At 45.9% G+C, this 14,128-nt stretch overlaps 1 protein-coding gene across 5 annotated transcripts in view; it reads right to left on the bottom strand.

The window, feature by feature from the left end:
- Positions 1–10,454: 10,454 nt before the first annotated feature.
- Positions 10,455–14,128, bottom strand: part of CSNK2A1 (casein kinase 2 alpha 1) — a 50,757-nt gene continuing 47,083 nt past the window's right edge. For all 5 annotated transcript variants that reach the window (XM_077767026.1, XM_077767030.1, XM_077767028.1 and 2 more), the window contains 2 exons: positions 13,821–13,907; positions 10,455–11,845 (listed from right to left, as the gene is read on the bottom strand). In XM_077767026.1, the coding sequence (XP_077623152.1) occupies positions 11,730–11,845; positions 13,821–13,907 (203 nt within the window). In that variant the 3' untranslated portion in view covers positions 10,455–11,729. The remainder of the gene's footprint in view (positions 11,846–13,820; positions 13,908–14,128) is intronic.

The following is a 14,128-nucleotide window of genomic DNA, read 5'->3' as shown; positions in this document are numbered from 1 at the left end:
AGGACCAGGAATGCCAGGCATTTCGCCTCGTAATTCCCCATGCCCACTCTCTTTGAAAGGAGCAGTAGGTGGCAGATGAGAATTTTAAAATAGCCTTCCCAAGCCAATAGGAACAAGCCTGTCATTCAGACGTTGTGCTGGCCAATGTCCATTGCCCCGTGGCCTGGGCTCAGAACCTGTAGATGAGCCAGGGCCCGCTAGGCTGGCCTCCCACCGGGCCTGGGACATCAGGAAGTATGAATATCTTGAAAGACCCTAAATTGCAAAATAGAGATGGAATCTGTTTGTCCAACTACTATTCATGGTCCTTACCCAGACCAGGCCAGTATTGGGACCCCAAATAAGGAAGCTTTGCTCTCTGCTCTCCAAGACAGCTCAAGTTGGTAGGGGAGATGGACTCGATTTGCAAGAGGTAACAAGTTCTAGGAAAGGGGGAAGAAGCTTAGAGCGTTATAGAAGCCCAAAGGAGCTTCTAAACACAGAGGCAGGCAGGAGAGGGTGATGAAGGAAAGTTTCTTGGGGTAGTGATTTCTAAGTTTATATACAGATGAGGAATAGCAGGATTAGGTCAGCTGATGTAGGGAAGACCGTTCTAGGCTAAGGAAACGCAGGCACCGCCGTGAAAGTAAGAAAGCAAACCAGCCTAGAGATGAAGTGGTTTAGGGTTCTTTCTTAGAGCACAGCATGAAAGGGAAAGTGGACTACGACAGTGGTGAGGGCACAGAAGTGTGCATGGGGGAAGTCAGGTAGGAGCGCTTAAACCATACTTGAATTTGGACTGGATGCCGTCAGCAGGGTGGAATTAAAGAATTTTCACAATGTGTTCTTTAAAGCCATCTAGATTAAGCCTCATCCCCAGTGTGAGAATCACCTCCATGTACCCATACAACAAATGTTTGCGGAGCACCAAACCTGGGCCAGGTTGAGCTGGGATGTAGAATGACGATTATTTATTCGGTTTTTAGCTTCTAATGGGGAAGAGAGACAAGTAACCAGGCGATTGGAAAGCCAAGTAAAAAGAGGCCAGACAGGAGACAACGCTGAAGTCTCGTTGAACTTGGAGAATTCCCAGAAACTGATTCATGACTAAGTGTAAAGCACAAGGGCATCAGGTGTCTGTGGCAGGCAGAATTCTAAAGTGGTCCCCAAGATTCCCACTCAGTGCTATACGTGGTTGTATAAAGCCTGCTCTTTGAGTGTGGGCAGAACTTGTGGATACGATGGGGTTTTCTCTTGTGAATACATGTTACATGGCGAAGGTAAAGGGATTATGCAGACATAATGAAGTTTCCAAATCGGTTGACTTTGAAGTAGTCAAAAGGGAAATTGGCCTGGATGGACTTAATCAGAGAAGTCCTTCAAAAGAAGGTGCAGGCCTTCCTGCAGGAGAAATTCAAAGCAGCACCTTTGAGTTCACCTTTAAGACGTCAACTTCCATGTTGCAGAGCGGGCCCCGTGGCAGGGAATGGCGAGCAGCCTCTAGGGATGGAGGGCCTCAGTCCTACGCCACCAGGAACTGAATTTGGCCAACAGTGAGCTTGGAGAGGCCCCTGAGCCTCAGCTGGGATCAGAGACTTGGTGGACAGCTTGGGATTTTAGACTGGCGAGACCCAGGGCAAAGGACCCAGCTAACCTACGCTTGGATGCTGGAGCCGTGGAAAGGTAATACATTGGTGGTACTTCGTTACAGAACAAGTGACTGAAAATCGCAGCCCGAACCAACTCAGGCAAACAGCTTTATTGGTTCACATAACTGCAAAGTTCTTGCCCTTCTCGCCTGCTCACCTCTTCCTGGTGATCGCACTCATCGACAGGTCTTGGGTCACAACAGGGCTCTGGCCAGGGCTCACGTCCTTCTACATGTGACTCTGTGAAGTACAGCTGATTTGTCTTTGTCCTGGCATTTCCAAGGAAAGCCGGAACATGTCCCGTGGGCTCTGTCACCTGCCTGTGCCTGTATCAGCCACCGTGGCCGCTACATGATGATCGCTTACCCTGAGTCTCCTGTGCTGCCACGGGGCCGGGGGTGGAACCCTATACAAAACTCTGGGGCTGACAGTGGGCAAGAGGGGGAGAAACCAATTTTAGTGACTGACCTTGGATTTACAACACACCCCTTTAGCCAGGTTGCCTTCAAAGTTCTGCTTTGTGCGCAGCATTAAGACCTTACAAAAGTGGATTCCCATTTCCTCCCTTCTCTTCTTCACGCTGTCATATACTTGAGTCTTTTTTACTTTAAATCCCTTCCTTCTCTTCCCCTTCTCCTCCCACTCCCCGCCCCCACCCTGCACTTGCAGAGAACTACTTAACTACATTCTGTCACTAGAGACTGCTTTGCGTTTTCTAGAATTTTTCCATGGATGAACTCAAACAGTATGCACACTTTTGTCTGGCTTTCACTCAGCATCATTATTTCAAAACCGATCCATGTTACTGGATCAGGTTTATTCCTTTTATTGCTCAGTATTTCAGTGTACAGATATACCACCATTCATGTATGTATACATATTTTTTATTTTTACATATGCTATAAATAAATACATACATTCTAAAGGATGGCCAATGAGCCAAGAATGGCTTTAACAATTTTAAGTGATTAGGGGAGAAAAAGTCAAAAGAATTAACATGTAGCACATAAAAATTACATGAAGTCCAAATCTCAGGGTCCACAGTTTTATTGAAAGGCAGCCATGCACATTGCCTATTGTCTAAGACGGATTTCACGTCCCAGCAGTAGTGTTTACAAGAGGTCACGCAAAACCTAAAATATTTAGCCGTGCCTTTACAGGCTTGCCGACCTCTTTAGACTTATTTTAAGGCAATTCAAAAATTTTAAATTTTGCTTTCATTTATTCCATTTCCGGTACTCTGAATTTCACTGTAGGTCCCCATCTCTGCCTGGTTTCATTTTCCTTCTGTCTCAAGGACTTCCTTTAATATTTCTAGAAACAGGTCTTCTGGCAATGTGGTCTCTGTTTTGTTTCCTTAGAAAGGTTTTATTTGTCCTTTTTAAAAAAAAATTTTTTTTAAATATTTTTTAACGTTTATCTATTTTTGAGAGACAGAGAGAGACAGAGCAGGAGCGGGGCAGGGTCAGAGAGAGAGGGTGACACAGGATCTGAAGCAGACTCCAGGCTCTGAGCTGTCAGCATAGAGCCTGACGTGGGGCTTCAGCTCAGGGCCTGAGTGGTGAGATGACCTGATCTGAAGTCAGACGCTTAACTGACCAAGCCACCCGGGTGCCCCTGTTTGTCCTTTATTTTCCAAGATATCGTCACTGGGTGTGGGACTCTGGGTTGATAGGTTTTCTTCTTTCAGCACTGGTCACTCATCGTCTTCAGTCTTGCATCATTCGGTAAATTTTAACATCCCCACTAGATCACATGGCATTATTCCTCTGGGCCTTTAAGATTCTTTTTGTTTTAGCATTTTTGATACGCTTAGTGTGTGTAGAGATTTGTTTGGTGTCCTCTGAACTTCCTGGATCGGTGGCTTGGTGTCTGTCCTTAATATTGGCAAATTCTCAACCTTTATCTCTTCCAGTATTTCTTTGCTTGTATGAATTCATTTGGCCTCTTATGCTCCAACAACCCACCGTGAGAAGGGCAAACCCTGGGTAGCTGTTGCAACTCTGGCGTGGGTCCTGGAAGGAACCGCATGGAGCAAACCAGAGTCCAATAACACAGGAGCCCAGCCCAGCCTTAACCTGAAGCAGAGCTGTTTGGCTGAATCCAGTTTGGATCAGCTGGACTAGAATTATACTTGACCTAGAGATCTGTGTGGAAGAGTTAGTGTTTTTGGTGAAAGGCACAGAGAACAAGAGAGAAAGAAAAAGTCTATCTATGATGACTGGCTAGAAACCTGGAGATTCCTGGCAGCGCAGCTATGGGAAAGGCAGTCTAGGAAGCAAGCTGGGCCAGGAGACCTGGGTTGTGATGCCAGGCGCAGGCCGTGGTAGCTCAAACTTGCTAGGGCCCAGGCTTTTCCCTAACCAGCTCTAGCACCCCTTCCCCTGGGAAGGCTTCCTTGGCCATTCTCTCTGCCCCAAGTGCTCGGGACTCCTTTCTGCAGATGGGAGTTTTTCTGACATTTACCTTAACCTCACCTCGCAGAGGCAACTACACCTCGTATTTTGCTTTATTCCAATTTTTTTTCTCTTAGAGCCAGTCTGTTTCAGTTTCTACCTTGAAAGGCCCCGAGGTGGTCTCCTGTCTCCCTGGGGGCGCTCAAACTCTACCCACTAGCCTCAGTGGCCCATCTGTCTCCATGCCTGGTATCTTGGGGGTCACTGTGACTTCAGGATCCACTTACCTTCAGAATGAATTCTGCCTTCCCTTCTGCCACCTGGGAATTTCCATTTCTTTCCTTGAAATTGGCTGTGTATTTGAAAGTAAATTGTTATTTTCGTCAGCATCTTCACATATTTAGAGCAAGAGGGAGGTGGTTATCTGAGTTGGCTTGGTCTACCGTGTGGCTTGGCCATGTGATTTTTCCGGAAACATTTTTTAAAAAATACAGTTACCCCATTTCCACAGTTTTGTTTCTCACTTTTCTATTTTACAAGAACACATTTCCCCTTGGGCTTATGTACTCCTCTCTTTCAATCTCCATTGTTTAGCACAGGGCCAGGCTGACGAACACCAACTAATGTCTGTTGAAGGGCTTCTCCTATGAACAAATGAAGTCTGGAAAGAGTACTCAATGAGGGGAATGTGTAAAGGACCCTGGGCTGAGGGGGACAGAGCTGAGTGGGGAAGCAGAGGACGGAAGAAGGTATGCATCAGAGTGCGGACAGCTGTGGGTATGTAAGCTTCTTCATCGGAAATTCACCATGGAGTTCCCAGAACTGTTCGTACAGAAAGGAGCAGGGTCCTCCCTTTCTAGCGAAGTCTACAGATCTGTAGCCGAGACTGACTCACCGGGTGAGACCAGGAAGCCATTTACCAGCTGCTGCTTTTCCTTTTGCTCATTGGAGAAGACAGGAAAACTCTGGCAAAGCGGGTGATGCAAGAATGAAGTTGACTCAGAAATACCCAATCCCCCCAGGAATTTCTCCAAGGCATGGATTGGCCACTTCAGAAACTCCCATCTGGAGACATTACACCGAGACCACGAATCCCTAGAGATTATCATGGCCACAGGGAGGCAAATCCACACTGAAATCTGCTATAGTGCAAGGTTATTTAGCTTTCAGAAGATCAATGAAATATTCAAAGGAGACAGAATGATACAATCTTAGAGGGAATGAGTGAGATGGGGTGGGCACAGACAAGGTCATGCTGGTCGACATGCTAATTAGAAACTTGACTTACACTGTTAAAAATCTGTCACATGTAAGGCATGGATGTTTTTCCCCTTTTTTAATGTTTATTTTATTTTGAGAGAGAGAGAGAGATGGAGCATGAACAGGGGAAGGGGAGAGAGAGACGCACATAGAATCTGAAGCAGGCTCCAGGCTCCGAGCTGTCAGCACAGAGCCCGACATGGGTCTTGAACTCATGAGCCGTGAGATCATGACCTGAGGTGAAGTCAGATGCGTAACCAAGTGAGCCACCCAGGCGCTCTGGATTTTTTTTTTTCTTAAAGAAGACACTTTACGACCACCTACTGTGAAACTGTAGGAATGAATGTGCAAATCTACGGCCTCCCTCCACATGTGACATCGTCTTTCTGCACAACTGTACAAATACAGAGCGGAGGGGTGCCTGGGTGGCTCAGTCAGTTAAGCATCCAACTTTGGCTCAGGTCATGATCTCATGGTTCGTGGGTTTGAGCTTTGCGTCGGGCTCTGTGCTGACAGCTCAGAGTCTGGAGCTTGCTTCAGATTCTGTGTCTCCCTCTCTCTTTGACCCTTCCCTGCTCACGCTGTCTCTCTCTCTCAGAAAAAAATAAAACACTTAAAAAAATTAAAAACAAAACCAAATTGAGTGGAAACGAGCATTTAGTCCACCTGCAGCGTATGCTAGGCACTTTCTAAACGCTCATGGTTGAATCTGAACCACCACCCTATGGAACAGGTATTTAGACCTTAATTTTACAGATGGAGAAAACATTGGGACTGCTGGTGCAGAGAGAAGGAGATGATCAGGAAATAAAGGGCAAAGGGGCTTTGTCTGTATTGGTAATGCAGACTTAACCTGAACAGTAGGCTCACGGGTGTGTTAGAGCTTCTTTGTAACTGGCACAGGTCCAAAATGTTTTGATAATTTAAATCCCTCGTGAAGATTCAGAGAGATTAAGTAACTGCCCCCAAACCATACACCCAGGCAGAACGGCTTGGAACCAGGGCCTGTGCAGTTCTACTTGGCTACTTCTCTGACGTGGTTCACTTTAGCAGAGGATCATAGTGAGGTATGAAATCTAGAAAAGTCCTTGAACACCTGAAGATCAACTCCAGAACCAGACTATCACGAGACCCTCTGTACGTCTATTTTACATGGAGAACAGCCTGAATTTCCTATTACTATATACAAGTGGTGGAAAGCAGGACTAGGTCTGCATGGAGGTCTACTAAATTGGTGAGGTTCACTGCTTAGTCTTTGGCCACTTATGATTTCACCAAGGCCTCATGAAATGAACGTTTTTTTGTCGTGTTAGTTCAGTCTGGCCTGTGGCTTATAATTACAGCTACAAACTTAAGGGCAAGATTCTTCTGATCTTGAGATACTCTTTCTGCAATACTACTTTCATTACTTCCTGTGTGTGTGTGTGCGCTCGCACACGTGTCTGGTGGGGTGTGTGTGTGGGAAAGTGGAGGTGGGAGCCGAGCCGAGCTCACTAATTCCATTTAGTGAGCATCTGGTATGAGCCTGGTCTGTGCTAAGCGTTTTCCTTGTGTTACTCTATCCAACCTCTCCAATCCTCAGGGATACTGGGCGTACTTTCTGAAAAGTGTTTATGAGGATGCACGGATTAGTAAGACATACAAGGTCAGCCGGGAGTGTACATGCAGGTGGAGAGAGACCAACAATACAATAAAAGTTCAGGTGTAACAAGGCAGACGGGCAAGGGGACAGTGATGACAGCGGGGGAAGCAGGCTGAGGGGACGGGAGATGGGGCAGAACATCTGCTCAGACTAAGGTTTTTAGACTCGTTTTTCTGAGGAGGGAACCGTGGACTACTTTACTTCAAAGTCTTTGGTTAACGTTTTCCCTAAGCAGGAAAAGGCCCCAGGAGACACCCTCTCTAGCAAGAAGGTCGCCAGGGACAGTCAGCACAGTCCCTATGGCTTAGGCACAAGGGAGGAGGGGAGTACTGGGGGTAGGCAAGGCCTCGGCTGCACAATGACCCAACCCAGCCCTGATCTCGGGAGAGAATCCGCTGCTGGGAATCTGGAGGCAGGGGTGAACAGCTAGATTTTTCCAGATGTCCAACAGTCAGTTCTGTGTGTGTGTGTTTGTGTGTTTTTTAATTTTTAAATGCTTTATTTCTGGGAGAGAGAGAGAAAGAGACAGTGACAGCGTGAGCAGGGGAGGGTCAGAGAGAGAGGGAGACACAGAATCTGAAACAGGCTCCAGGCTCTGAATTGTCAGCACAGAGCCCGACATGGGGCTTGAACCCACAAACCATGAGATCATGGCCTGAGCCAAAGCAAGACGCTTAACCGACTGAGCCACCCAGGCGCCCAGGTCAGTTCTAATTATAACCGCATCTGACAACAGGTGAGGCAGGATGAGATTTAAAGACTGAGGGGAAATGAAAATCCCTCAATCTGTCAACCAGGCTCCAGTTTTCTCAACTATTTCAGGACTATGGTAATTAGCCGTGCTCTGAAGACAATTTTAAAAAATAGATTGCTCTGACTCTAACAGGCCCACTCCAGCAATTTAGTCTTCCTGTCTCCTGTATAAAATGGAAATAAATTCATGAAATCAAGTTCGGGAAAATAAAGTTCATGCGAGTTAGACGTTTCAGATACAAGGTTATTACACAACAGTTCCTTTCACCCAAAGCACACATTTCAACTCCTGATATTAGTAACATGTGGATGTCATCAGATGGTATGAGGTGAACATTAAGAGGAAACGAGAAGTTTCGGATCACAGCATTTCCTCTGATTTCAATTCGTTGAAACTGAGGGAGATCAAATGGCACTTCAAACACAGTCTTGCAGAATTTACTCATTTGGCACTGATAAGTAAGTAAACTAAATGTCACCTCTCTGACCCGCTCTTGGGAGTAGTTTCTGCTTCAGCTGCCAAAGGGTCCTGTGAGCTCACCACCACATCTTCATTCCGGGCCCCCAGGCTGCGAGTTGCTCCGGGGCTGAGGGCCCTCCGAGGCCGACCTTTCACAGGGCTTCCCGCCAGTCAGAGATGTCTCCGTGGACCTTTTTATTTACACATCACTCAAACTTTCTAAAATCGGTGTCACAGCCGCAAAGGAACTCTGAAGACGCGTCACCCACCCTCGCCCTGACTGAGCACACACAGAGGCCCCGGGAGGCCCCAAGGACGGATAGTATGGTGAGTCACTTGCAAAGTCAGGACCGGGGACCGAGCCTCCATACACACCAGGAGGCCAGGGAAATTAGGTTCATCGAGGGCGTAACAGGTGCCAGATACTTGGCATTTACTCTCATTCAGTCCCGAGGAAGCAGTGGCCCCATTTTATAGATGATGAAACAGATTGAGAAGTTAAGAAACTTTTGCCAAGCGGCCAAGTACGGGACGAGGGCAAGAATGAAGCCAGTCCTGTTTAGCAACAGCTTCATGCTCTCTGTACTGAAATCTTGAGGTCAAAACTCTCCAGACGTCAGTGCTCCTCAACGAATCTTAATTCATCCCATTTCACATCTCCATCAACCCAGTATTAAATTCAAAACACACGAGAACTGAGCCACCTATCACAGACGGTGTCGGTGTGGAGAAGCATACTGCTCAGGCTGCAGGGACATTTCATTTGTTTAAATGTTTTTATTTAAAAAAAAAAAAAAATTAAAGACCTTCATGGCACAACTTCTTCCCAGCACAGTTATTATGTTTTAGTCATACCAATTACAATACAATTACAACCAATAAATCAAGGGGACGAGGGGGAGCTTCTGACTTCAAACTTAAAAAAAAGGGGGGGGCCACTTCAAACAAAGTTAAAAATTACTTAAAAAACCTTTCAGAGGAATTGCCAACACAGCTGTCATATACTGGCACTGCGCTTCCTGCCCTCAAGGCACCACAGACACAGGCAGCGCTGAGAAATAGTGTCCCAGTACCCGGTGTACAGATGAGGTAATTTACAACAACACAGAAGTTGTTACTCTGCAAACCCTCGCCCCCCACCCCCACCCACCCAACTGGGTCTTCTGTTTTTCATGCTTCTGCAGTGACTCCTTAAGTAGCATTTTAAAAACTTCTATTTATTTTAAAAGGCTCTCGGGTGGCATTTCAGAGTCCTCTGCATTCACCTTCCGTCTCTCGCAAGGCCTGATGCGTGTTGGGAGGTCCAGCCGTCTGCGGCCCCCACACCAGCCTCGGCCACAACTAGATTCTCTGAGCTACAAGGGTGGGATGCGAAGTCTCAATTTACAACCCTCCTCCCCAGCGCAAAAGAAAGAATTCATCAGTCATAAATGTCCTGTTCCAATCACAATCCAGTGCAAACGTAATCACAAATTGCATCTCTGGCACATCCGGTGCTTTTAGCTTCTGCACAAAGTCAACATGGTAACCCCCACAGCATTCTAGGGCATAAAAGGGTCAAGAACAATAAATACCCACTGTAAGTGGCCACAAGAAAGAAACTCACCCTGCCACACAGTCAGAATGTTTTCCCCATGGTTGAGAAGCATTATAAAAGGAGGCTTTCGCTTCCTCCGAAGTTTATCATTATATTCACGAAAGCCACCACCTTGATAAAGTTACTAGAGCCAAGATGGGTTATAAAGTTAGATATGTTCATTAAATTCAACTCCTGAAACAATTATGTTTGTCTATGGCGCCCAGGCGAGAAAGGCTTATGATCTATAAAGGTAGGAGAAAGGGGAACTAAGACTTTAGGCCTTGAAATATGTTGGAAGAATTGTTCCTAGTTCCCACAAGCAGCTACTAATGAAAGAACAGGAGAAAATACAGAGCTGATGGTTTTGCTATTGTGCTTAAAAAACTAGGCTTCCTCAGTGAAGCACCTGATAAACTTAGGTGGTTGGAGTACAGTGGAAAATCCACTTTACACACACACAAACACACAAAAACTGGCGACTTTTCCATCCCCAATCCCTGCACTGCTGAGACACAAAATGAGTTTTATGGCAAAGGATCCTTAATCCCCAGAGACGCTTTGGCTTGTGGTGCTTTTTTAAGGCCTCTCTGCCCTGCCCGATACCATGGGTCGAATGAGGGGTGTATAAAAATGGGGGCCTTGGGAAGCCTCCACGGTACAGGGCTGCAGGCCCCTCAGATGTGAACGTGAGACACCCACCCAGCGAGACCTTTACACAGGGAACTTAAATCTAACCTTGATAAATAAAACCAAACGTTTATTTACACCAAAGAATTCCAACACTGGATCTTTCACATATGAAGGATAAAGTATTATATATATACACACAGCAAGGGGAGGCAGGGCTGTAACAAGAGAGTTGATAATTTTCCCACAATTACAGGTCTACCATTTCAGTTTCACTGGAGATAGTGGCTCTGCTTCTACCTCTCAGAGACATTTACAAGACCGAGGGGCAGGTCTTCGCACTGGATGGCATGTGAAGGAAGGGGGAGAAAGGAAGAGAAGAAGCTAGGAAGCAGAAAATGAAACTCGGTGTGGCCACATCTTCCATTAGCTCTGAAAGAGTTGCGAGCATGAAACCTACACAGACAACGTTTGTTTCTTTTGTAAAAAGCAATAAATTAAGCCCAGTAACTAACTGAATTCAAAATGGCCAAGTCAGAGAAGACTGGGAAAGATTCTGCCTCCCCCTCCCACCAGCTCCAGAGCATGTGGGGAGATGAAAGGGGAGGGGGACCAAGGTAAGGAGATGGGAAGGGAAGGCATTAAAAATTTTAAACTAAACTGAAACTAGGGGTCTGAGTGAGTTGGATTTGCGGCTAGGTTAATAAGACATGATTCAGATTGAGGTTTTCAGGACCTATCTGCACTTTGGGTAGATTTTCAGCATCTCAATGAAACTAAGACATAACTTCCACTAGATTCACCAGGACAACCCCACTGAAGCACTTGGAATAAAGCGGTAAAAGTGACCAGCAGCACAACGCTCTTGTCGGTTGGGTCCGCCCTTCCTCCTTCCTTCCCACCTCCCTCGGAGAAGCTACATTTTTGTAATCTCTGGAGAAGAGCATGAGATATAAATCCCCCAAAGTGTGGGGTGGTGGGGGAGCAATGGTGGACATGGGAAGAGATCTCCACCCAAACGCAGCAGCCGGGATTGAGGCTGGGTCATCTTTGTTCTTAAGTGATGAGAAATTAAATTTAAAAGGGGGGGAGGGAAACGATTTTGTCTGTGAAATATTCCACCTGCGGGTAATTTTTCAGGGAATCCCCTGAGTTATGAAAAGTTCGAGTTAAAAAAAAAGAAGAAAGGAAAAAAAAAAGAAAAAAAAAAGAAAATCAGCCTATTATAATTTTTTTTTATGACTGAACTACTATAAATCCACAAGCAACGGTTCAGACACGGTGCTTCTGAAGTACTTCACCCCTCCCCGCCAGGCGCAAGCTGCATCAAGGAGAGCGTCGACTCCCCCACCTCTGCTTAGGCATCAGGAGACAGGAGGGGCCGCTACTGCTGAGCGCCCGCGGCAGCTGGAACGGGCATCCCGAGGGGGTTGGCGGCAGCAATCACTGGCGAGCCTGCCAGGGGTCCAAGGGGTGAAGGGGTTGGCACTGAAGAAATCCCTAGAAGAAAACAGCTAACAGTGAGCCAGACCCCAACTATGGAGGTGTAAGTCACCAGGTTGTCACAGTACCTGTTTCAAAAAGTGATACAACAGTTATTCCCTCCCTCTTTCTCTTTTTGAAGCCGGCTCTCCACCCAATGTGGGGCCTGAACTTAAGACCCCGAGATCAAAAGTCGCAGGCTCTTCCCACTGAGCCAGCTGGGTGCCCTGGTATTTCTTTCTTTTTTTCCTGAAGGCCTCAACAAGCCAGATTTTTACAAATGAAATCTAATTTCAAACTAAAATTAATTTCTAATCAATTGAGGAGACAGGTAAAGAACTCTAAGCTTGGGGAGTTTAGGCAGTTTGTACAAAGTACACGGCTAGTTAGCAGCAACTGCCCTAGAGTTAAAACGGAGGCCCCTCTCCAGGGCAGTGCCTTCCAACCACACACTCTGCCCTATGATCTCTGTCGACAGGGTGGTCGCTACCTACAAGTGGCTGATGGGGACTTCCAATCTGGCTAGTGCAACTAAGGAACTGGGCTTTAAATTTCGTTCAATTTTAACTAATTTAAGTAGCCGCGTGTGGCCAGTCACGGCCCGACTTGAGTAGCATGAGGGCAGAGCCAGGGCTCCTGCGTCCTTGAATCACGCTGCCTAGTTAGCAGGCAGCTTTCAAAACTACCCAAGTCATGTTCAGTGCAGAAATGCTAAAATAGTGTTTTAGAATTTATTTCCATTTGGTTTCTTCCACTCATCTAATGACCAGAATTACCTGTTAGTTGCCCTCCTCAATCATCCAGTTAATTTTCAAATTGTTATATATGTACTTCTGAACAGGTAATAAATTTTCACAGTTCAACATACCAAAAGTGCAGAAGAGTATGTAGTGAAAAATTCCTGTTACCCTTTTGCTTGGCCAACTTATGGTACCATTTTTGGGGTATATCCTTCCAGAAGTATTTTACGCACATATGTGAATATAATTATATAAGAATGCCCATATAAAAATCACATATAAAAATGTGATTATATACTCTTGCCCACTCCTGGTCTTAGACATGGTGCTGCACCTTGTTTTTCTTATTCTACATTATTATTTTGGAGCTGGAGGTATAAAACACGAAACACTCATTCTTCTCTCTGGCCATATAGCTTCCACCGAATGGATGTCCCATAATTCAAGTAGCCAGTTTCCTACTGAGAGCTGGAAGGTTTGCGGTTACAAATAAGGCTACAAACAGCAGCCGTGGATTTGGATGTACATCATTTCACCCAGAGGCAAGACACCTTGAGGACAGGTTCTAGAAGGCAGCTGCTTCTTTAAAGAAAGAATTGTGACAACAATTCTTTGAGGGTGTCTGACTACATGTCCTGACTACAAATACACCCATATGGATGTTACCTGCATGTAGAATTCTCAGGGGATGAGCCTATTGTCTCTTTTATAGCAGGAGCGTGTATTCTATACACAAACTCGCTTTAAATCAAGAAGACTCAACAATAATGAAAAATCATTTCATACAAGCCTTTGCAGTTTGTGAGGCACATGGCAGATGCTCTGGGAAACAAGTGGACAACCATTCTTATGCACATCTCTATCTACCACCTTCGGCCGCCCCCTATTTCTTAATCTTGTTTCTGAGGATCACGCAACTACTGTCACTCTAAACTGTGAGATCAAGGCATGTCCTCTGACTCTTCATAGTTTGCTGGGACTTCCAAGCCTCTCTGTGAGAAACTTTCGGGGCTCTGGCCTAGAAGAGACTATTGATACCCTACTCAAGGCAGTGTCACTAAAATCACCAGGTGTCAAAAAACATTCTGAACCCTGGTGAGGAGACCACACAGGTCAGTATTGTCAAGAAGATGAACATGATAGGAAAGAGAAGGGCCACAAGAAATCAGGCCACAAAGAGGAAGCAAAACTAAAAATAACTGATTTCTACTCCCCCACCCCCACCCTGTGCCAGAAGTTACCAGCGAACTGACCTGACATCATATTGGCGCTGCTGACAGGCGTACTGCCCCCCGGCATGCTAGATGAGCCCATTCGAGCCTGGTCCTTCACAACAGTATCTAGAAAAAACCAAAAGGGTTAAGTTCTGTTACACTTGAAGGTAATGGTGTGAGGCCTTAAAGCAGCCATCCTCATTCTCTGTATTTTACTTATAGTTTACGTTATTCCCGCAACAAAGTAAAGTGGCAAGAACATTCGCCATGAATTAGACAAGTAGCATAAAACAGGAGCAGCTTTCCTGTCACACTGCGGGTAAAGGCCAACTCTTAAACCAAATGGG

Source organism: Crocuta crocuta, unplaced genomic scaffold (assembly GCF_008692635.1).
Source record: "Crocuta crocuta isolate KB4526 unplaced genomic scaffold, BGI_CrCroc_1.0 scaffold15, whole genome shotgun sequence".
Taxonomy (NCBI): Eukaryota; Metazoa; Chordata; class Mammalia; order Carnivora; family Hyaenidae; genus Crocuta; species Crocuta crocuta.
This window is presented reverse-complemented; position numbering and strand designations above follow the sequence as displayed.